Below are 24666 nucleotides of genomic sequence, written 5' to 3'. Positions count from 1 at the left end.
GTAGGGCAGCCCGGGAGGGCTCCCTGGTCACTGGGCAGCAACGCCCCAAGCCGCTCAAGGTGCTGGCGACCCAGGGGCCCGCCTTGAGGCTAGCATGGAGCAGCCTTTCCCTTGCGCGCAGCCCCCGCCGGAGCCCTCGCAGGGGTCGCGGCGGGGCCGTCACGGCGCGGGGCGGTGCGCGGGGAGCCGGTGGCCGCGGGGCCGGGGCGGGGCCGGGGCGGTGCGCGGCGGGGAGCGGTGCAGGGCAGCCGCGGGCACACGTGGCTCAGCCCCCCAAAAAGGCGCTCCCCGGCGGTGGGAGAGGGCAGTTCGTTCCTCGGTCCCCTCAGAGCCACCGCCGGTGCGCTCCGTCCAGCCGTCGGTGGGTGCCGGTGCCAGGGGCCGCTGTGTTGGCTGCGAAGCGGCGGCTCCCGCCCCCTGCGGAATCAGCCCCAGGTCCGGGGCGGCCCTACCTGCCGGCACGATGAACCTCACCGCCGAGAGCCACCGCATTCCGCTGAGCGACGGCAACAGCATCCCGCTCTTGGGGCTGGGCACCTACGCCGACCCGCAGAAAGTAAGTCCGGGGGCGCCGGGACGCCCCGCGCCGCGGGCGGGGGCAGGTGACGGCTGCCCTCGCTGCAGCCCCCCGAGCCGCGGCTACCCTCCTTCTCTCCTCCCGTCCCGGCTACTTCTCTCTTTGCTCCTTTCCCCGTGCGAAGTTAGACCCAGCTCTACCATGAGCAGTGCGGGCAGTGCGCGGCCCTCAGATGAGGAAAAGGTGGGTAAAAATAAGAAAAAAATCCCGCCCAGCTTGCGGTGTGCGGCAGCTGCCACTGTCGCCCACCGCCCCGCGCCGCTGGGCTGACGGGCAGGGGCCCGGGGGACTTGGAGTCGGGACGGTGCCGTGCAACGCCCGGGTCGGGAACGGATGGGACCCCCGGCAAGGCGGCCGGGAGCCCTGGGCCCCCCGGAGTCAGGAGGGACGGTGCCGTCACCTCCCCTGCCTAGCCCCCTGCGACGAGCGTAGATAAGATGAGATGAGGGATTTCGGACCGCCTTGCGGCTGCCCCCCATACTTTCCAAGTAATGTTCCTAAAACAAAGACCCAAATTCCTGCATCCTGATTCCTGCGGCTCCCACAGCTGACTGCCAGCGGCCAAACCACTCTCAAATATTCTGCATCCTTCGGTTTTGCGCCGGGCAGGCATCCCGTCTGATCGTGCCGGTCGGCTGCACCCGTGGAGGATGGGGAAGCACACCTGATGCTTCTTCCCTCTGTGGACCTGGGAGCGCAAAGGCAATTCAGTAGCCACTGCCTTTTAAAGCTCTCCTAAACTGCCTGATCTTTCATCAGTTCTCTTTTTTGTTTGTTTGAAGAGTTGGAAAAGAGGCATGGTGGCCAGAACTCTTCTTGTGTAATAGCTGCGATGCAACGTGTGCGTATGACTTCACATATCACAAGGTATTTAAAGATACCTTTGTAAAGAAAACTCTTGATTAAAGCCGTTTACCAACCATTAAATGTACCACGGTGCATCAAAAACGGTGTCGAATTTTCATCACTACTGCAGGCAATACATGAGTGATGCAGAAAGGGTGTAAGACGTCCCCAGGACTGCAGATCTCACTGGTTAACGATGCTGGTTTACATGGGGAGAATCAATAGGAATTCATGACTTCAGAGCCCGGGCATCATCCCCCACATCTCTAAACTTTCAGGAGAAATTTTCAGCTAGTGCATTCTTTGAATAATGGTTAGTGAAACAAAATTAAGGTCTCTAACAGGAGTTTTGATATAGCAAAGCAGAATGTTGCATAATCCAGTGTCAAAATAGCTCTGAGTGAACTTTAAGCATCTTTTTCCAGACGTGTACATCATGCCCCCAACCCTCAAGCTGCAATTTTTGCCCTAGTTTTAAGAAAAATGCAGCTGCCAGCACAACAGCTCCTACCTTGCTGCACTTCCTGCCTGCAGCCGGACAAGCCGTCGCCCAATACCGTGGCATCAGGCAGGGAGCCCAGAGCGGCAAGTAACCTGACGGAGCTGAGAGGGGAGCTGGATGGGATTCCCCTTGTGGAGGCAGCTTCTCGGCACTGCTGTGACTCTGCTAAGAATTAATTCTGCAGGAATTCAGCTGTCCCAAAATCAACAGAGCAACAGACCTGCTTCTTCTCCCCCCGTCCTGCAAAATCCTGACGGTTCCTTCCTTTGCCCTCCCATGGTTCGAGATGTACAGCGAGCCTTTGCATGGAGCTCACTGAGCCAAAATGAATCATTTTTAGGTAGGGCTGGTTTTCAGCAGAATCAGCCCCAGGCAGTGGCTTTTTGCTTTTTGCATATACGTCCCTTGTTTTCTGCTAATAGAAGGTAGGGAGGACAAGATAATGCAGGCAGGGCAGGCATTGCTACGGCAACTCCAATTTAGAGAGACTGAAGCCGCTGTGTAACTGTACCCTCCGTGGGCATGGGTGCACATATCCAACCACCCTTTCTCCTTCCCCTTGCGTTTGTAGGAGTTTGATTTTCTGAGCTTTCTCCTTCAACACGATAAACATGTTAGAAAGTTAAGGGTGGGAGGAGGAACTGAGGAGAGGTAGAGAAAATAGCACTGATAAGGCACTTGTCACAGTCTAATTTTCACAGAAGACCAGGTGAAACAATGTGTGTTTATCTGGCGGAGCTGGGCTGGGGCTTTACGCTAGGATTAGGACTGCTATTTGAGTCGAAGAACTTGTCACAGAGAGCAGCTGGGGAAACGCAGCGGCAGCAGCGTGCTCTGGGATTTGTTGCAGAATTGTGCTGTCGGTCGGTGATGGGGCAGGATGTTTAAATAGGTCACGGCTTAAAATTTGCCCATTTCAAAAAGGCTGCTTTGCTGATAACGGGGGTAGAGAGTGGGGGCTTCTGTCAACTCCTTGCTGTGACAGTGGAGTGCTGCTTGGCTGGGACAAGCTGCTTTGCCGAGTGCTGAGTTGTGCCTGTTGCAACTTCCAACGGGATGTCTGGCGAGGTCTCTGTCCCCTTCCTCCTGCCTCAACAGCTGAAAGGCTTTGTGACAACCCAGGACAGTTTCAAGGTTTATCTTGAGGAGTGAGGCTACAAACTAGCACTGACACGTTTCCCTTAAAATGCTTAGCTGTAGCCTTTTGTGGCTGAATTGCTTAAGAAGCAGCATCTGAGCCACCCATTCTCCAGCGGTGGGGGCAGGCAGCTGGTGGTAGCGACAGCTCAAGCCAGCCCCAGCACTCTATTTCTGCTTATGAGTCAGATCCCTGCAACTTCTAGCTATTTTGTGCTTTGATATAAAATACAGAGCCATTCATTTGTCAGATTATTCATCTTGCTCTTGGAGGCAGGTTTTTGATTTAAGCTGGTTTGTTTTGATTTTTTTCCCCCAAAGGTTATTCACCCAGGCACCTCCATGTCAGAGCAGCTTGTCCAAAACAAATCTGTTTTCTTAGTGTCAGGCTGTAGCCCAGTAGCTCGTAATGAGCCCGGAGTGTTCTTCCTGAAGTGCAGGAATGTGCTTGCTGGTTAAGCCTACCAGGCAGATCTAGTTAGCCATGGAACAGGGAAATCTGCTTCCCCGGCAGTCGGTTAGAGGAAAACAAAGGCAGGAGGCCAGCTTTCACGTTTCAGGCTTTGTCTGCATAAACTGAACAGCAATGCCTTCAAAACTGAAATGTGTCAGCAGCTTGCCTTGCTCATCTTAAATAACTTAATTGTTCTCCCAAAGACAACTTTGGGAGATAAGTCATGCTTCTCTGGTTGTGAAATACTCAACAAAAAAATACATCTATTGACAGAAAGTCCCCTTGTACAAGTTTACTGACTCAAAGTAGCACATCACTCAACAGGAGCAGAGCTGGACCACTGTGGAAAAGGTCTGTCTGATAATCAGACTAATTTTAATTGAATGCTCTTTCTCCCTAGATGTAAGAGAGTCTTTTTCCTGACTCTTGGAGGTAGCAGTTGCCTTTCCCTGAATAGCCTGCTGGTAAGGGAATCCACATGGGCGGTGGGAAACCAGATTCAGTCCTCCTCTCAGCCTCTGGGGATTAAACTCATATCTGACTGGGTAGAAGTTGGGATGACAATTCAGCTAATTCTTTGAGGCTGAAAAGTGCAGCATTGGGGGCTTCTTTTCGCTTTACTCCCCTACCACAGCAAGAAAGTACAATGAATCCATTGGCTATCAGTTCATCTGCTAACGGGAAGGAGTCTTCACTGGGGCACAGAATAGAATTAGTCATAAACTTGGGTTATTTATCAATAGAAGGACATAAAGAATTTTTACAGGTTTAATTCATGTTTCCTGTCCTTATTTGAAAATAAAGGAATGCAATAACTATTGCATAACTATTAAGCTTAATTTTCTTTTGCAGGCAGATTTCAGTGTGTTGAAGTTGGTTTTGCATTCTTCTTCATGCAAAGAAGGAAATTTATGATTTGTATTAGATTCTTGCCTACATAAAAAAATTAGGCTTTTTATCCTACCAAGGATGGACACAAGTGAAAAAGTGAAAATCTCAGTCACTGACTCCTTCCCCTGCTCTTTCTTCTCTTCCCCAAATATTCCTTCTCCTCATGGGTTTGGGTGGGAACCACAGTGGGAACTGTGAATCAGGACTACCAATGCACTCCAGACAGCTTTAAAATTTGAGGCCAATTCTACCTCTCTTTGGCTCTGTGGATCCTTCTGGCAAAGCCCTGCGAGTGCAGGAGTGGCTCTGCCAAGGCTCCAGCCAATGCACTGTGTCCAGCTCCCCCTCCCTGAGGGCCCCCAAGCCATTGACCCAATTCTCCAGGGTATTAAATAGATGGGTGGGAGGAGAGAGAGGGCAGTCCTACAGGGGAGGGTGGTAGATGAGGACAGACCTCTGGATGAGCCCCTGGCATTGCCCTGTGCTACAGCAGAGCCAGACCAGTCCATGGCAGGCTCCCACCACCTCCCAGCACTGATTCTTAGCTCCCAGCACAGCCCACTGAGTGGTACTGGTACCCATCTGGAAGCAGATGAAGTGTGGGGACGAGCAGTCTTAGAGGGGAAAGGTGCTAAAAACACTCCTAAATCCTGGAAATCCTATGCCTCGTTAAAACTGCACTTATGCCCGCTTCACTTTATAACTCATCCCTGTCAACACAGCTAAGATCATCAGTCCAGTGTCTCCACATAAATACTTGCTGTTTCCCTGGAAGGTCAAGGGGCCTTGGCCACAGCTCCTCTCCTGCCTTCCTGTTTTGACTGAGGGAGGACAGGGCTTGGAGAGAAGGTTGTAGCAACCACACTGTACACAGGCGCTGCTTCTGAAACATAAGATTGGGCAAAGTGCTCAAGAATAGCACTGGGTGAGGGCTGTTGGCAAGTTGTGACTTAGCTAAAAATGAGGTTCTGAGGTAGCCAAATCCATTCATAAATTGGAAGCAGTTTTGTGGAATAGTTTCAGGCAAAACAAATGGCAAAGCGTTTCATTTAGGGCACTGGCAGTACAAGCTGAGGCATCAAAGAATTATTAAAGCACTTGGAGGTAGCAGTTGCCTTTCCCTGAATAGCCTGCTGGTAAGGGAATCCACATGGGCGGTGGGAAACCAGATTCAGTCCTCCTCTCAGCCTCTGGGGATTAAACTCATATCAGACAGCTCAGGGAAATAATGTGATTGTGGGGTAGGTGATAGCTAGAGAAAGGCAAGAAGAAACACGCACAGGCTGGAGCAGGAGGAGCACCCTGCCCATGGGAAAGCACACTGCCCACAGCGCTGGATGCTGAAGAACTTGGTATGGCATCCAGCCAGGAGGAAGAGAGACCCATTTCCCCAAATCTTTAACTACCACAAAGTAACCCTTGTGAGTGTCCAGACAGTCTGGGTTTTGTTTAAGAAGAAATTGCTGGTTTGAATCAGGGAGAGGAAAAGTTCATCCAGGGCTCCCAGATCCAGTCTGAGTGACCAAGTTAAAAAATCTGGTTTGGATAAGTAAAAACACTGTTTTGGCACTCTGAATTACTTTTTACACCCAAGCTAGAAGCTGAACAGAGTAATTTTTCATTGTACAGGTCTAACAGCTTCTAATGCTCTCACAGGATCATTTATGCCAAGAAGTTCCTCGCACAAGGATGTGCAGGCACAAACTTTTTCAATCACTCTGAATGGTGCTGGCTGCACCCCTGCTGCAGGCTGCCTGCCTTTGGAGCTGTCATAGGCTGCTATTAAGTCAAAAGAGGTAATAAGTGATTTGTCCCTATGATGGGATCTGGATCTTTGAGCTGCAGTAAGGGAGGAATTACAACTTATTTCCCCCTGTTTTCCTCCTAGAAAGCCACCATTGGCTTCTGAAACAGGATTGTCTGGAGACAGCAATGATTTCAGGTGATTTGTAAAGAAAGTCACCTGGCCTGACCCAAAGCCACAAAATGAATAATGTATTGAATGTTCCTGGGTGAAGTGACACTGCAGACAATGTTGAGCTTAAAGGCTTTAGCTTCTTGATTTCTTACCTGTAAATTTACTCTGACTCAGACAACTGTCTTCCTCCTGAGGTAAACTTGGCTTCTGGATTTTTTCTTAAAAGAGATGAGAGAGGCAGTGACAAAAGCAGGAACTGTTCTAACATACAAGTGTTCTTACAGCCTTACCTTATTTCCCATGACATGCTAGTAAAATAAATATGTAAAGAAAATACCTTGGTCCTTTTAATGTAAATGATTACACATGGATATGTGTTTGAAATCAGCAAGTATTGAGTATGAAGTTAGCTCTCTAATGAAGTGATCTTTATGAACCTACATGAAATTACCAGAGATGTAGACCAGGAATTAATTTTTTCAGAGGTTGGGAACCTGATTTGAACAGAGCTGGGGGATTCAGCAGGGATATTTGGTTACAAAACCTCTTATTTATGCCTTGAACTTAAAAAGTAAATATAATTCCTGAATAAAAAATTTTTTAAAGGTTATTGGGTTATATCTCCTAACCAAGCATTTCCAAAAGACATTGTGTCCCTTCATGTTCCTTTTTGGTAACCACCACTGGCTTTCTCAAGCTCTTAGCTTTTTAAGCAGCAGAATTACTTCATGCACTACTAGCTCTTCTTGTCTTCAGGGAGCGCTTTGGAGCGGCGCAGCCACGGCTGGTCGACACGTAGCAACATGAGGTCTCTCAGGGCTGGGGTTTCTGAGGTGTTTCAGAAGGCAGACTCATGCTCCCTCGGCCTCTGAGGATATCCTAAAATCATACGTCCACGTGGAGATTTGTATACTTGAGTCAGGGGTTAAAGGAAGGAGACACATTACTGCAGCCCAGAAAGACAACTGTGCCTGATCTGCTACGTGTGCTGGAGGGCTCCTTGCCTGCCTGTTAGTAAACTCTTAGCCTAGCCTTCACACTGAACAATATTTATCCTGAAACCCAATATCTGCAGCCAGATCGCTCACGGAGTCGTGACTCAGTTAGTTTCGTGCTTGAAGGACCTACCCATACTGAGGCAGTTCTGCTTGCACAGACTGCAGATGGCATGCCTTTCCTTTGGTGGCTGGTATCCTGGTGTTGAGTGATGCCCTCATTGATTAATTGCTCAGAGTTTATTCCTTAACTAAACCAGTTACTGGCAAGACCCAGTTGCCAAAAGCAGATAAAGGCAAGATTTCTTGATATTTGGTGCCCAGATGCCTTGAGGAGGTGCAGCAGCGGGCATCAGCTTTTAGCAGGCAACAGACCAACTTGACTCTTGGGCAAAAACTTGTGTGAGGAGTTAAGAAGCTGCAGTGATCGGGCTCTAGCATTGCCTTAATTCAACTTTATTCCGTGGAATATTGTAGCTGTTTGCTACAGAGGTGGCAAATATTCCAGGGAATAAGTGGTTTCACACATGAAAGAGTGCTTTCACAGATCAAGCTCCTTAAAACAAAGGGGTGAGGGTACACCCTAGAAGGTTAAACTAAATCAAAAGGGTCTCAGAACAAGTTCTGATTTCATTGATGACTTTTGCCAAAAGCTTACTGTTGTGTGACGCATTTTAAAATTCCCTTTTTATATGCTCAAGTGGCAGATTTACTATGTCTGATTTATCTTGCATTCTCCTTTTTTTCTCAACTGTACAACTTTTCTGTTCTTCCACTGGAGCAGTCTTCCTCCATTTCTTTGTCTTTAACACTTCCTTCTTCATGTTTAGCCTTGACCTCTCCTCCTCTGCCTGCGACTGCCTCTAGATGCCTCAGTTCCTGCTAGCTCCCTGTAATCTTGAATTATACAATGGAACATTTTTGGCTTGCAAAAATGTAAAATTGCATCTTTATCTCATTAGGAAAGGAAACCTAAGTCATACAATTAGAAAAATCATGTAATTAAGAAGAGGTAGATGCTTTTTTTCCTGAAATGTGGCAGACTCAGAAAGTCCTAGCTTTTGTATAAGAACTCTACTTAAACCAGATTTTAAATTTGGATTTGATAAAATCACTTGCCACACTCTGTCAACCTGGAGGAAAGATTCTTGCACACAACTGTTTTGGAGACACAAGCTTTGTTCCTAATACTTTGATTTGCACCAAACCCATGGTTTTAAGACATTGTTGAATTTGCAAAATGCTCTTTTACCTACATGTATCTTTACTGATGAAATCTCTCTGGTTCTTCATTTCCATGAAAACTGAAGTTTAATAGAAAACAAATTGATAGTATTACTAACCTCTTCTTTCTGCTAATGGCTTCTGTTTCCAGTTGTGAACACAACTAGTGTCTAATCACATGTAGCAGATTAAAAGCTGTGTTTACTGAAGTGGTCAACATGTAAAATTCCTAACGAGGAAAGGCCAAGCCTTGTAAATGAGTGTGAATGAGACTAACTTTCTAGCTACAAAGTTCATCAACCAAGGGAGGACTTCTAAGTAAAATGGACACAAAATTGCTGGTCCTAGAAAATGGTGAATTTTTTAGTTTGCTATAAGGAGCAGATTGTGGTCAGAACAATGTCTTCCCCTCTCCCTGGCCACCCCAGCATGGCTAAAACAAAATCCCTTCCTCTTAAAATGATAGTACCTCTAACCTATGATGACATCTCAGCTGCTACAAGGAAACACTTTCAGACTGCTCCAGGTCCAAGAGAGGTATCCCCACGCAGAGGCAATGACTTGCACTAATGAATCCATTGATAGCCAGATAATTGCCTGGCCTTGTGCAGTGATGCCTGCTTCATCCAAGCAGAGGGGCTGGCTCTTGCAGCCACCCTGGCACAGTGTCATTTGGCTCCCAAACACGGTACCAACACGTGCAGACTTGGACACGGCAGGAGTGCTTCACAAGAAAATACTCCCGGAACAAGGGGGCCTTTAGAAGGTGACAACTTTGTCTGGAAGTCAGTACAACTTTTGGATGGTGGATATCAGGTACCAGCGTGGCCCACCAAACTACGTCTATGTCTATAACACAGGGTAGAATCATGTTTAATCAGTCCAGATCCAAAACTAACAGAGGGTTAATCCAGATAAGCTTTTAGGACAGTAGCACTACTCAAAACCAGTCACCAGGGATTCTTCTTTGAAAAGTAACCAAACAGAAAACAGACCTTTTCCATTCCATAGCTGAGTGCTGCAGTGACAAGCACTAACTGTTTCAATATACCCCTCTTCCAAAAACTACAAAGTTAGCTGTTACCAGTGCAATAATACTAAGCCAAATATTGACACCCATAAAAAATAGTTCTTTTATTCTTCTCTTTTCCTATGGTGTTCCAAATATGTTGGGTTTTTTTAAAGCCTGCTCAAAAGCCACAGGGAAAGTCTATCTATCTAAATAAAAGTTAAGAAGATCGTTTTACAGAAGATGAGACAGGGAATTGTTGAAGAGGGGAAAAACTGGCATTGTTGAAGAGGGGAAAAACTGAACCCCTACGAGTGAGTAATCGGGATTACCACAGCTGAAAGATACGCTTTTTGGCAAGAACATTTAGAGCCCAAATTTCCAGGCAAAGCTCCATTTTTAAAATGTCCCTGACCGACTCCATACGTTAAACATGGCTGTGCAGTCCTATGTGTCCCTGATTCCCCACAGTTCTCCAAAAAAACAATGTAAGCATGTTCTTGCAGCTCGTGTAGGAAGCTAACATCTGGATTGTCTCTTTGGTGACCTAGGAGGCCAGATTTGTCAAAACTTGAAAGTCCTGTGCAGCAAATGCCTCTCTAGGCTTCGAAGCCAACTCTTGTTGGTTTAGCTAACTAGGTGGTGGAATTCCCCAATTTTATATTTGCCTTTCCAAACACTTCTTCGAACTGGCGCCAGAAACCTCTCCCCTTTAACTCTAGGGAATGAAGAAGAAGAGCTACTGGCAACCTTTTCTTCTCCTTTATTGCACAAGCTGGTGCTTTATCTTCCACTTGTACCTCACGCATCCCTTTGATTGCACTGCTTGTCTGAAGGGTATTTTTATAGCACCCACCCTCCCAGATAGATCCATGCTTTCCAGGGCCAGCCAGCTGGCTGTTGTGTCCTCCAGCTCTTCAGGAAACTTTCCCAGTCCACCCCCCTAGCACTGTGAGCACAGGGACCCAGGTGTGCACATCATGTTCTTGGTTTGCTTTAATCCTCTAGCTGCCAGCAGAAAGGTATGGCAGTACTTTAGCTTCACCTTGCATTAACTGACTTTGTGTTGAGTAAAAAGTTGCAGAGTTCCTAAAACTGAGGATTCTGCAATCAAGTGTTAAAAATAACTCCAGCACCCTCTGCCAGCTACAATAATAAGGCTTTCCTGAAGACAGCTTTGGCTAAATCCTAGAATAACAACGTCACAGGAATTTTAGAAATGCTAAATCTGCAGTTATGCAATCTAATTTCTGTTGTATGGACAAACCCCACACTTCAGGCCAGTGATAGGGCATCAAGTCAGAGGAGCAAGGCACCCTTTTCTACCTTCATTCATGGTGTGACACAAGGTCACAAGTGACTCCCCATCTCCTCTGCGCTTATTTGCTGTCCTCCACCTTCCAAGACAACACAGTGCATGACATAAAGCAAAGTTCTGGGCCAGCACAACAGCTATGGCTCTTATCTGTGTTCTCTGCCTCCATTCCCAGCTCTACCTGCTTTTGCAGAGAACCCTTTGCTGGGTTTTGCTTCCTGGATGGTGGCTGCCAATGCTTCCGGGGGATGAAAGCCAGATTTTCCTGTGTACGAGAGAGAGGGATGTGCTGGCGGTTGCATTTTCCAAGAAAGAGGTGTACAGTACAGCTTCTCTTTTACAAGATTAAACAATTCTAAGAATGTACCCTTGTGTGGCTCATATCCTCTGGCTTTGTAAACTCAACCTGTGCTTTCCTGCAGGGCCTTCAGTACACATGCTTTCTATGCTCTGTTCCTAACATCTTAAGCCAACCCTTTTTGCCAGTTTGTCCAGAAAACAGGCAAATGGAAATAAGCAACTGGGCTTCTAGAAACTTGCATAAGAATCTGTCTGTGAGTGCTGAGCTCTGATGAAGGAGGCTCTGAGCCCAGGAATGTACCTACTTTCTCCTTCCTGTATTTAGCTGACTAAGATTCCTAAACAGCGGCTCCACATTCTAAATTACAGGTTTGGACTGGAGCACTTGGCCCATGGCTTAGATATCTTGTGTAATTCTGCTGCAGCTAAACTCAGATTTTTCCAGAAGATGGCCCTGTGTCTCCTAACACTTCAGGCTTTTCCCCCCAGGATCATTATTCCCAGCTAAGAGACTGCAAAGCAATGCACTTAACAGGTGAGATGCTCAAGACTAAGGTAAAGGGCTCCTTCTCCGAAGTGCTGCTTCCTCTGCTCTCATGTGCTGCTGATACTGGTGCAACTCTGAAAAGCTGCTCCTGTAAAACAGGGCAGAGCAGAATCTGGGAGCCTGGGTCAGACTGTTTTCCTTTACTGTATGCACTAATAAAGAATAAATGACGATATTGATGTTAAGACATAAAAGCAACGACCAGAGTAGCAGCTCACATGGTTTTGCAAGATTATAATCTACTGCCAGTGTGTCCTGTTAGCTTTGTCTTTGGAGATAATCCTCTTAATCATCTGGAAAGCCAATGGAAATTGCTGACCAGAAAAAGATGCTATAGAAAAAGCAAAAGAATTGGAGGGCAGCTAAACTGTGACTCTAAATAACAGTAATAAGTCAGACAACCACTAACACTGCTGAGCAAATACTGTTCTACTAGAGTGGGAAGAGAAAAACTCATGGGTATGCCTGCACAAAAATATTCTCCTGTGGCTTGGTCACGTGCACTCACAAAAGAAATTGAAGCTGAACCATTTGCTATGGTAGGGAGAATAGTTTTTGACAAAATGGGATGTGAAAAAAGATATCTGGAATAAACATTAAAAATTAGGGAAATGGAAATAAGCAACGGGGCTTCTAGAAACTTGCATAAGAATGTGTCTGTTTATGGCCTCAGAGGAAAAAGAGAGCAGACCCTTTCAGACAGACAGAATTGATGAAGCACATAGCTTTTTCAGACTCACAGAAAGTGGTAACTGGCCAGTTGGCTACTTCATATGTGGAGAAAGGGCCAAATTGCTGTTTCCTTTCTTTCAGTGAAGGTGCATATCTGAGTCTGCTCCCCCAGCCCTTCTGTTGGATTTATTTATCATGGAGCCTGAAGGAAACAGATACCAGTTAAATCTGTCATGCATGATGGTAAATCAGCTGGTTTACAAACTATAGATTGATGGAATAATTGTGGCTCTTGTTTCCTTAAAATTTATGATCTTAAAAATAAAACAGATGCCATTGAAGAAATTTATTAGTGATTGAGCAAGTCCTCCTAGTCAACCAGTTATTCTTTTATCACAAAATGTGCAATAAATTTAATATGGTTCTTTGGCACAAATTAGTGACTGTCTGCAAAAGCACTGAAGATAAATATCTGACTTAGAGTGCACAAGTGGTTATAAAACTCCCGTTCTAAAACAAGTCCTTGATCAAAGTAGCATAGTTGCAAGGCATGCTGATTAGAAGCTGAAACATTAATTATGGCAAAGGGTCAAGAACACCTCTTATCTACGCTTAAATAAAAAGTAATAAAGAAGCAGAGATTTGTCTTAAGGCCAAAGCTAGAGAGTCCTGAATTACTACTAACAAAACACAAAGGTTTATGAGACAGAGACATTTCAGTACCTCATCTAGTATTTGTACTACTCTAATGTTGCAAGAATGATGCCCTTTCTGGACTGAGCAGGCAGCACAGGCAGCTGCATTTTAGGTAACGTACAAAGTGAGTATAACCTGCAGGAAGGAGGGGGAAGAGGTCTGGGGTTCTGAGTAGAATAAGGTGTTTGCCCATGGTCAATAGCCTGGGAAGTGCTGTTCCATCAGCTGTTGTGATTAGTGGTGCCAACCCTTATACAACATGGATGTATCACAAATTTCTATCTTCACTTGAATAAAAGCTGGTTTTCAGTTGGTAACCTTTGATCTGGTCACTACTGAAGACCAATGAAAGACAGAAGAGATTGAAACACCTCAGGCTGAGCAGTGAAGTAGAGTGGAAAGATCCAGGTTTGTGCCTTCTCTGATAACAAGATGGATGAGCAGTGGTGGTTTGAGTCACCCAACTTTGGTATGGGCTGTCAGGAAACAATGGAATAAGATATGACACCTAAAGCAACACTTCTAAAAAGTGGCAATATCACAACATGACTAGCCTGTGCAACTCATCAGCACAGTTTACCACAGCCCATTACTGCAGGATTTGGAAGGATTAAATATGTGAAATGCCAGAAATGATAGTTTCTCCATTAGAATGAAAATAAACATATGGTATAAAGTTTCCAGACTCACAGATGTCTCAGACCTTCAGCTGGGATGGTTCAATAGAGGCAATATTTTCCAAAAACTATTCCCTAGATTGCTTTGCATTTTTATATGAAGCACCTTAGACCAGAATCTATCAGAACTAATATACCACATCACATGAAATGGACTAGTGCAATAAAAACATACATATATAATGTAAACCCATCTCCGGCCATTGGTAATCAAGACCTGATCCAAAAAAAGCCACCCCAAGCCCCTAAAGAATAAGGTTATTCCTTGAGATGGAGGAGTCTTTCAAAAGATTATTTGTACAGATGTAAGTCCCATATAAAAAAATTAAGAAATACACAGAAGTTCAGCTCTAACACAAGTCAACTGATTCAGCCAAAAGCAGATGCAGTAACTGCAAGCATTTTCCTCTATTCTACCCTCCTTCAATGTCTGAAATTGTGCTGTTCCCTTACCTGTGAGACTCTACCTTTCCTCACCTATTCCTTCTGCTTTTTTTACTGACCAAAATAGCCCTGGTGACTGACAAAGATGCAACCCAACAATCAACATTTCCTTGCCTGGTAGAGTTTAGTTTACAGCATCAGGAGACAATAGGGAGCTGTGCTTGTGCAATCTCTCATGAGTGTGAAGAAAGGAAATTCTAGTACTGGGTTCACAGCCCATTTTCAATCTCTTCAACAAATGGAAAAAGTAAAAAAAAAAAGGAATATTTTTCCCAAAAATCTACATTATGGCAATGCATCACTGTCCTCTAAATGCTCTGCTTTCATACACTTGAATGGCAAAAGTCAAACAGACTGAAGAAATCAAGAGGACACATTGTTTACAAAATCACATTTCAGAGAGAAAAAACACTGATAACATTTTTGGAAATATACTTGTCTTTCAGATAACTAATAATCACTTAGGCTTGAGCTCCCCAGACCTTTCAGCTGAGCCCTGCTGCTCTGTGCCAGTCAGCCTGAGCTTTGCAACAGCGGCTCCAGCCTCAGCAGCTCATTCTGGGGCAGAGGTCTGAGGTTACTGTCATCAGTCACCGCAGGCTTGTAATACTCGTGTCAGAGCTTTCATCCCGATGCCTCTCAAATCCTCTCCTGCAGGTTCAGGCAGGGACAAAGCAGAGAACATGTTGGAGGTTGTCATTGCTCCATGCCTCGCACTTCTGTAACACTGCCCAGCATGCCCCAAGTGAAAAGTAGCCATTGAGTGTGCCTGAAAAGCTGGTAGCTGCCATGGTCTTTGTTACATCCCACTAACAACCAGGAAAGGGCCCTGCCAGGGGCTGAGCGTGCTTTTGGGAGGCTTCCACAATGAAAGCAGCAAAGCACTGAAACAAGTGTTACATTGTCTTCCTCAATTAAGCACACAGTATTGCATCATCACTGCTGTAAATACTCTAGAGTGCCAAACTGTGCCGTTTTGCTTCTAGGCCCTCATTCAGGTCTGTAATAAATCAGGGCACGTGTGAGCAGTTTTGTATTTTAAGTAACCTTTAGGCACTGCATGCTGGAGCAGAAAGTTCCTCCCAAGCCCAAACAGAAGTTGGTCCATTTTGTGTCCCTCAGAGTTAGCCAAGATGGGGCATGGAGCAAGCAGGCTAGAATATGGTCCCATTATCCCAGAATGATCTGCCACCAGTCCACAGTTCTGGGACTGAAAGGCAGGGATGAAGACATTCCCAGGTGTCTTCAGCAGTCCTTCAAAGACTTTTCTTTCATATGCATGGAAGGGAAGACCAATGTCCTTAATCATTGAAGCATTCTACAGCAGCAATGAGTTTCACATCTTCTAGTTCAGCAGGTGGTAGAAGAGAAGCTGTTTCTTTCATGACAAACTCATCGACAGCCAGGCCAGTGGCAGCTGTAAGAGGACAGCTAGGAGAGAGAGAAAGCAGAGCTATTGCTATGGTGAAAAATAGTCCTTCCCAACAACACTTACTGCCAGTCCTGCTTCTCTTCTTTCTTTGGCATTGTCAAAACCAACAAATCTGACATCTTCTCTTCATACTACCTCATTTCCAGATGCCTCTGGCATCTGTTTTCTTCACAGGAGAAGCAGTGTGGTCTTGGCCCTGCATTTGCAGATAGCAGAATCCAACTCTTGCCATTTGTTGTTGACAGACAGCAGCACAGCAGAGCAGTTTGACTTGCCCTACTTCAGTTTCTCTTAAAGTGAATCAGCTATCCCTGCTGCAGCAGAATAATGCCCATGAAAAGGATGGGAGAATAGCATTGCTGCATGCCCTTGGCCACCACGACTTAGGGCTGCTCTCTCATTATAAAAAGTGTAGGAACCATAAGTTGTTTTCAGTACAATTTTAGTGACCAGACAAATAATTTCAGTAACCAGTTTTGTGCTTTTTTGCTTTGTTTGGCCTACGTGTAACTTTGCTTGCCATATTGGCTTATGGAAAATATGGAAAATATGACTGTTCTGAAAAAAAAGCTTACCCTGAATTTTGGCAATGATGAGCAAACAGTACAAAAATGTTACTTATTAGGAGGTTTCTTGGGATCAGCTTAAACTGAAGCAGTAAAATATATATAAATATACACTAAAGAAACTACTGTTTTTTAACCACAGACTAAAGCAGCTGTTCAGAATTGGGAATACCAGTAGATAGTCCTGACCTTCAGATTATGATACCAACAACTGTAAGTTGATTTGAGGAGAAAGAAGTCGCATCCAAATTCCTGCACTGCTGAAAGGTCCAAACTATTCAAAGAGCCTCTGATCAGCAGGTGGCTGACCAGTTCTGCTCAACCAAAAAGTCATCTTCCCCTTGAGTAAGCCATTTTATCAAATGAGTGTTGTAGGCAAGCCCTTGCTCGCTAGATAAGAAATTCTGAAATTAATTTCATATCAAATGCATTTGATTCTACTTCCTAAGGACACTAGTATTTTCTCTTTCATGGAGATAGTGAGACAATTTTTGCTTTGCTGCCTTTTCCCAGTCTAATACCACATGCTCAACAGTTATGAGAAAAAGTGCACAGCCCTCTCTTATTTAGAAGTTGAAATGTGGTTGCCTGGGAGGTAAGGGATAGTCACTCAAGATGAATTACACCACAAATCTTGCGCATATCTCAGGGACCCTCCAGCACTGAAGGAGAGGTAAGCAGTAGAGGCTGACACTATGCTCATTCTTTTCCTTCTCCCACCAGACTCCCAAAGGTTCCTGTCTGGAGGCAGTGAAGATTGCCATCGATGCTGGTTACCGCCACATCGATGGTGCCTTTGTCTACTTCAATGAGCATGAAGTGGGACAAGCCATCCGAGAGAAGATTGCTGAAGGGAAGATCAAGCGAGAAGACGTATTTTACTGTGGCAAGGTGAGAACCTGAACTCAGATTATTTACACTAAATCCAGGATTTCTGTGAATGGTCTTTCTTAAGAGTGCCAGCAGTCAACATTTGGAATGTTTCCTTCCAGATCCCACATATTTTATTTTTCTTTCCTAGCATTACCAGAATGCTGCAGATCTTTATGAACACTAGGTTTGCTGTGAGGCACAGGAATTACTGTTCTCTGTTTAAATCTCTGATAGGAGTGGGAACCATGCAACATCCCTTCTGCTTAGTATTGCAGGCACCTGCAAGTGAAGACCACAGCTAAGTTCAGTCTAACGTGCTGTGTAACCTGTTACTGTGCCACATGTGTTGTCATACACAGAGCCCTAGCTGGACAATGATCCTGCAACTGATCTATTTTCTGTTAGAGCAATTCCCTGCACAGGTTTGCCATGAGGTTGCACAATGAAAGGGGTGGGAGCAAGCACGTGCATGCCAGTGTCTGTGTATGGGAGAAAAGCAAGTGCCTACATTGGTACTACTGCCAGAAAATTACTCATCAAGCTACACCCTTAGTTACTGTATCACTTGTAATTAAAAAGTTCTAGGATGATGAATCAACTTACTTGGAGAGAAGATGTCATTACACTTCTGTTCTAGAGCAACGAGGCTGGAGTAGTGCATGAGCTATTTTATACATTCAAGTCTTAACTCTATGACTTGACTCTCTCCTAAAAGAATGAAATTCCTTGTCCAATGAAGTGTCAGACAGAAGCTGTCATGACAACAATGAACTACCCAGGTATAAGAGAGGTCATTGCACATTGTAGCTCAATGGTGCCTGTCCAGTTTCTAAGGGAGTTTATGGCCTCAAATAGTCCTTTCTGCAGGGCTTCTTTGAACACATCAACCTAATATTTTCCCTTCCTCCTTTCCCAAATAACACGTAATCCACAATTACTCAACAGACTTGCAAATAAACACCAGTGTTCCTAGAGTGAAAGATCCCATGGGATGAGAGGCCTGGCTTACTGTGAGCAATTTAGTGAAGTTCTATGATCTGGGGAAATTAAGCTTCATATTGGATAGTGTGCAGACCAAGTGGATTTTCAGCAGCTAAAGACCAATTTCCAAGCACAGCAATTTCCAATCTGTAAAATATGCACCTCTTTTCCAAGTTTCCTGCTTGGTTCTACTGATAACAACCTTGCCATTCTGAGAAAAGCCTCATGTTCTCAAATTCTCTGCCTTTATCAGGGGAATTTCTCAGTCTCTTGTATGCCAAATATGTTGATTTGGATCAGTGAAAATATTTGGTTTCAACAGTTCTATAGTTTCACTACTGCAAATTATCAGTAATATTACAAATCAAAAAAACCAAGTTGTGCCAAAAGGTTAGAACCAGATGTCCTAACAATTTTGAGTATTTTAACTTTCTTAACTGCTTCCCCTGCAGTTTTTTTGCCCATATCAACCTTTAGGCTCTATGAAAGCAGATCTCCCAGTAAAATTTCCAAACTTCCTTTATTTATTAAGCCTTTCTGTATTCAGTTGTCTGATCTGATCACCAGATGATCTTCCTAGTCGAAAATTACTAGTTAAACATTGAGTCATTTGGAAAACTGCAGGTCCTGCAAGATACAGGGCTGCAACACACGGTACCACAACAGCCAATGCCTGTGCTCCCAGCCTGCCGTGTGTCTGTGACATGACACACACATGGATTTCTCTTACAGTCGTGTCCTGTTTGTGCTTGACAAAACATCAGCTGCTCAGGGTGATAGTCCCTTTTAACATTTCTACAATCTTTAAAAGAGTTCAAAGGCAGAACTGAAAAATACTCTGCAACTAATTCAATCCATCACAATCAAGGATTTTCACAGATTTCACTCAAAGCTCTCACAGTAGCTCTGAACTTCCAAGAATGAGTGGGAGTGGATCTCCCTTGCCTTATGTATCTTTAGTTTAATGCACCTCACAAACTTAGGTAGCTTACAAACTACAGGCAAATCTCAACTCAGTAGATATTTTGGGCATTGATCAGTAACTGATTGATATGAACTGCTGCATCCTCTAGGAAACATGGTAGATACACAGATCATTCTTGGAAGCACCAGGCACTACAGAAGTTAGTTATGTTTTCTTCCTTACTGACATCAGAAGTACTGAAAATTCCAAAGAGCCTTCAGACTCAAGCCCCTCATGCAGACCTTTCCTGAAGCAAAGATGCTGCAGATGGAAGGCTGATCCATCAGCAGGGACTGACAAGAGCAGCCCTGCTGAGTGGCAGCGTTACTGGAACAGTGACCTGGTGTGATCGCGCTGCATCTGCCAGTTGAAATCATCAGCACTTGCTCTTGGCTCTCGCTGCTGGCTGCCTGATCAGGCAGAGCAACTCAGCATCCAGAAATTTTAGAGGTTTTATATCAACTGCCAACATCTCACTTGGCTTATACAGCAAGACCTTTTTGGTCTCCTCTTTCATCCCAGGATATTTCTTTCATTAAACTAGAAGTAACATTTCCAGGAAATGTGGTGTCCTAAAATGCCAAAGCCAGCTGGCAGCTTTGACTGCTCAAACATGGGTTCTACTTAGGTAGATAATACAATAACTTGTACAAATCATGAGAACAGTTATAAAACTCTCAAGTTTCCATGGCATCGATGTATTGACATAGTACAAATGTTTTTAAACACAGTACAGCTGTTTTTAAAGGCTGGTTCTTCAGAACCTCTGCAGTTTTTAGAAGGAAGTAGATTCACTGGCAAATGCTGAGCTCAATAGAACTGGGCTTGAAAGGGCACTCAGAAAAACTACTTCTAGACAATATATCTCAGGTTACCAAATTTCTAAAACACAGTAACAACCTGGACACGACGGGTCTACAAAGTCATTTCCTTACTTAAACACAAGTTAAGATCATTTTGCAGGTAAAATGCTTAAAAAACACATAGACCAAAGGTTTTCAGTAAATCCAGTGGAACAACTTAAATTCTTGAGAGCAGGATCTTGGTCCCTTACTGTAGTACACCTTAGCCTCTTACTGCTGTCTGCTGATCATAAACTCTTCACATCTTGCAGCATACAGCTGAGAAAGGCCCAGTATGAATTTCCAGGTGTTTTGGTTTGTCGCCTTAGGGCAGGGTCAGATGTCCTGCTCTCAGTACAGCTTAACACATCCTTGCTTCTGTGGGCAGAACTGAGCAGATTGTTTTCCCAGGGAATAACTACAACATAGTTTTTAAAAAAGGCGTCTAAAATAACTTAAAACTTACACAGGCTATGCCCTTTAACACCTATAATCAACCTCTTCTCCCATAAATCACAATTCAAGTTTTGTGTCTTTAGAACAAATTTATTCTATCCTCTGCATGCAGTGGCTGTCAGTGTTGGTGGCAGAACTGACTAGACAATGACCATACCAGCAACAGGTTTTTCCAACCAGCAAAAGTGACAAAAACCTAAACGCGATTCCCCACATTAGTTTTGTAAGTTGAGAAAAAAAAAAGAAAATAGCCCAACTTATCGTGTGCATTCAAATGGTACTTAAAACCTTCTATTGTGTGTTAATTCTGCTGCAGTTAAAATCGACAAAACTCAATCAGTTTACAAAGAGCTCTTGGTTACTAATTACCATGCTATGGTTTTATTCTTGCAAGAGACTTGCATCAGCACAGTTCAGTTAGAGATAGTGCTGAACACTGACCAGCTGAGCACACTCCATAGCAACCTCGGGGCATAACCCTGAAAGGAAGCAGCATGCATTAAAGAGGTACAGAAGACTGTGCTTTAACTACTCACACCTGCATTACAGTGACTAAATACAAACACATTTTCCCGTGAGGACTGGGGATTAAGAGAAAACTTGCCTAGGTCAGGCAGTCTCTCAGGCTCCCTGACCACAGGAGAAAACCAGAAGATTCTCTTAGTGCTGGGTGCTTGGCTGCTCAATAGCTAACTCACATGATCCAAGCTTCTGCCTTCAAGCATAAAACTGACCACAGATTCCTTGTGGGAACAAAGTTTTTCAGTGAAAGCATATGCTTGGAAAACAAAAGGAATCTAAGTTCATTGAGCAAGAGTTTGTAATATACTCAGCTCAGAATAACCTGTTTTGTAATAAGAAAAATACATAATGGCTTTACTGGGTCAACACTTCATCAGTCCTGGGCAAGAACTCCTGTCTTAACCTCTGCACCTAGCTCTGACAGAAGGCAAGGTAAGGCACTCAGCTCTGCCTTGCAGGGATGGAGACCATGACTCTGCATAGTGGGCTCTGTCAGAAGGACAAGAGGGAGGGAATGTGTGTTGGGGGTCTTCAGCTGAATCTCTGTTCCTTCTGGCACCCAAAGAAAGCCTGTGCTTGCCTCCCCAGCTGTGGAATACCTGCCACCCCCCGGAGCTGGTGCGTCCCACACTGGAGAAAACCCTGAAGATCCTGCAGCTGGACTATGTTGACCTCTACATTATTGAGCTGCCAATGGCTTTCAAGGTAAAAAGAAAAATTGCTTGGAAAAAGTGCATGAACTTAACTTGAACCAAGACCTCCATCTAGTATATTCCTTGCAGCCTCCAGCCTAAGTTGTCAATAGCATTTTGAGCAGATAACATATATATTTTGATATATACTGCATACATGTATTTCTGTGCACTGCCCACCCAAAGAGAGGCATATACCAGGGGGTGTGAGAACAGGCCAGGAGAGATGTTGCTTGGAGTGTTTCTGCTGGAAGGACAGGTCTCCCAACTGTGGTTGAGCAGTTCCTACTCTGAAAAATCACACAGCTGAGCAGTACATGTGTCTGAATCCCCTCTGAGCCATGAGGAGAGAGTCACTGGAGGAAAGAGCTCATACAAATCAGCAACAGGCCAGGGGAAAAGATCAGAGGGGGAGAGGGAAAGGTAAAAAGTCAGCAAGTTTGGTTTCCTTATTCTGTCCCAAATTAAAGCTGCTGGGAAAATTGTGGCTATGATCTTAATCACTGTAACTGCAGCACTCAGCTTCACTAGATCCCAACTGGTGCCAAACATGGGTTGTCCATCTCTCATTCTTAAATTATCAAGTCTGATATTCCCTCATGCTGCTGGCTCTGGGCAACTTTTGAATGCAAAAGGCAAAACTTTTGAATGCAGGGAGCTCACATCATAGTTTCGTGCCTCCCTCTTGCAAGTCCACAAACTTTCTGCTTTCACAGCTGTCTGTACCTTGCTTTACAATTTTCCTCTATAAGTACATGATATAAAGGCAAATGAAATTAAGAGGATTATATTCAAAACATTTAAGTGGTTTTGAACTAATTAAATCTTTCTTCTAAGAGAAAATAGGGTCAGGCAATTAGTTGGTTATTGTTTCTGAACAAGGTTTGAGCCTAAACTGGCCTCTTTTTGCAAGAAAGGTAGATCTCTGATTATTAAAATCATATTTTGCTGCAGACTCCAAATTACCAGAACTATCAGATAGGAAGCAATTTACCAGTGAGGCTATCACATTACTCTTGCAGCCCTTTATTTCCTTCTGAGGAGCCCATATCCTATTAAGACCTGTATAGGAGTAACCAGACTCTGATATTAAAATTTTATTTATACAGTCACACGTATGGAATCCTTTTGGGTACGTTTCTGAAAATTTCCCACCACTAGCAATTTCCTGTTTCCCTTTTCTTGTGTTTGTATTCTTTAGTAGTTCATTCTCCCACATAGTGAAGGTCATTGTCTCACAATATAAAGATATAGACAGCTGGCTTTAAAGTAATGTACATCTGACTCCCTGAGGCTTGTATCAACAATCTTGAGTAGTTAAAGGAGTAGCAGACCTAGAGATTCATTCATGTTTCTCATGAGAGGAGAGGAAATAAAAAAAGTCACTTTCTTCCTGAAAAATATACACTTTTCTATGTCAAATACAAAGTGAAAAAAACCCACCCTTTTGCAGTGGTGACAGGTTTCCTTTCTTTGCTCTCTCTTTCTCACAAATACAACCATCCTGCCTGTGATGCTTGCCTTTGATGAGGAGCATGCAGGTGTAACTCTAAGAAACTCCTACTCCCCCCTAGTCTGCAAGCATTGATGCTTTCCTCCCCAGAAGTCTAGCAAAAGCAGTCTCTGGTTGGAAGCAGTGATGTACTTAAGACAGAACTTACATTACCACCCTGAAAACAGTAAGAAACATGCCCCTGCAGAGCCCAGCCAGCAATCTGTCACAGGGCTTTCAGGCAGAGCAAGAGGACTATGGATTCAGAGAGCACCACTCAGCAAAGCCCCTCTGCTTTTCAACAGCTCAAGAATAGCCACCACGTGGGGTGCAATTATTCGCTGACCTACCAACATTAGCCTATACCTCCCTGTATTTTTTCCCCACATAGATTCCCCATTCAGGACTTTTGTCCCTCCTGCCTTTAGCCCCCAGCAGTGTCGCTCAGCCTCTCCACTCTAGCAAGGGAGTAACCAGCAGAAACAGGTCTCCTCCAGGCCACCACATGCCCTCCCTCTGTCTGGGGAGCTCATACCCCACAGGTATTTTAGGGGTAAAAAAACAGCAGGTGGATTCTTCTCCCACAACTGATTTATCAGTAAGCATCAACTTCTGCACTAAATGGTCTGCAAATCTGTCCCAAACTAATGATTCTGTCATCTGATAGGAAAGCAAATATTTTAGTGTTACACTGAACAAGTCTCATCTAAGTATCTTGTAATTTTAAAAGAATAACTCAAAACAGACCATTGGCATCACTATTTGACTTCCTGTCACCCTTCTGTTTATAGGACAGGCATTCACAGGTTGTTAAAATTGCCCTCTTGAGAAAGCCTGCTTGTCAAAGACCATTTTATGAAAGCAAGGGGATGTGCAGAATTGTCTTCCTGCATGTGTGTTGGTGAGAAAATGATAATGGCAGCAGGACTTTTCCTCTCTATGGTTAAGGGTTGCTGGGTTTTAAACTAGCAAGTAACTGTCTGGTATCTTTTGGAGTGCCTCCAGACTTCAGACACGACACAATAAGGTGTGATCCCACATAACGGCAGTGAATGTACAGAGTTGCTACACTAATTTCAGTGCTCATGCAGCAGCATGAAGCATACCCTTCATCCAGTGTAAAACACAAAGCTGTCTCCAAGAGAATTGCAAGAGCAGACATCAGCATTTCTAGGATGACTGGTGCGGTGTAGTTCATGAGAACCCAGAGCTAAAATACACGACCAGCTTCTGAAAGACCTTGTCACCACCCTGTCACCATCAAAACATTGCCTTTCTCTCAGCACTTTATCCTTCTGCATGCAGTTCTTCCATTCAGAAATTCCCTTTCATAAAAAGATAGCTTGGTAGAGAAAGTTTTGCCTGGAAACTTTTGAGCAGAGACAACGGCACTTCAACACCTTGCAGAATTCTCTGCAAGTAGGAGGAGGAATTGATCACTGTAGAAATCCACAGTAGTTCACACCACATCAGTCAAGAGAAGTTAATCTTCAAGCACCATTCATTCTGACTTGGTTAATTTTTAAAACACAAATGATAGAGGAAAATAGGAGGATGCTAAGTTAGGTGATATAATTGTTGCCTATTGACTACTATTAAAAAAAAAGTCGAATAGAAGTGAGGGAATTAGAAGCAGGGCAGA

At 44.3% G+C, this 24666-nt stretch overlaps 1 protein-coding gene across 1 annotated transcript in view; it reads left to right on the top strand.

The window, feature by feature from the left end:
- The first annotated feature begins 226 nt into the window (after positions 1 to 226).
- Positions 227 to 24666, top strand: part of AKR1D1 (aldo-keto reductase family 1 member D1) — a 35062-nt gene continuing 10622 nt past the window's right edge. The window contains exons 1-3 of the mRNA XM_059845981.1: positions 227 to 556; positions 16926 to 17093; positions 21429 to 21545. Coding sequence (XP_059701964.1) covers positions 464 to 556; positions 16926 to 17093; positions 21429 to 21545 — 378 coding nt within the window. The 5' untranslated portion in view covers positions 227 to 463. The remainder of the gene's footprint in view (positions 557 to 16925; positions 17094 to 21428; positions 21546 to 24666) is intronic.

This window comes from Haemorhous mexicanus, chromosome 5, assembly GCF_027477595.1.
Source record: "Haemorhous mexicanus isolate bHaeMex1 chromosome 5, bHaeMex1.pri, whole genome shotgun sequence".
In the NCBI taxonomy this organism is placed as follows: domain Eukaryota; kingdom Metazoa; phylum Chordata; class Aves; order Passeriformes; family Fringillidae; genus Haemorhous; species Haemorhous mexicanus.
This window is presented reverse-complemented; position numbering and strand designations above follow the sequence as displayed.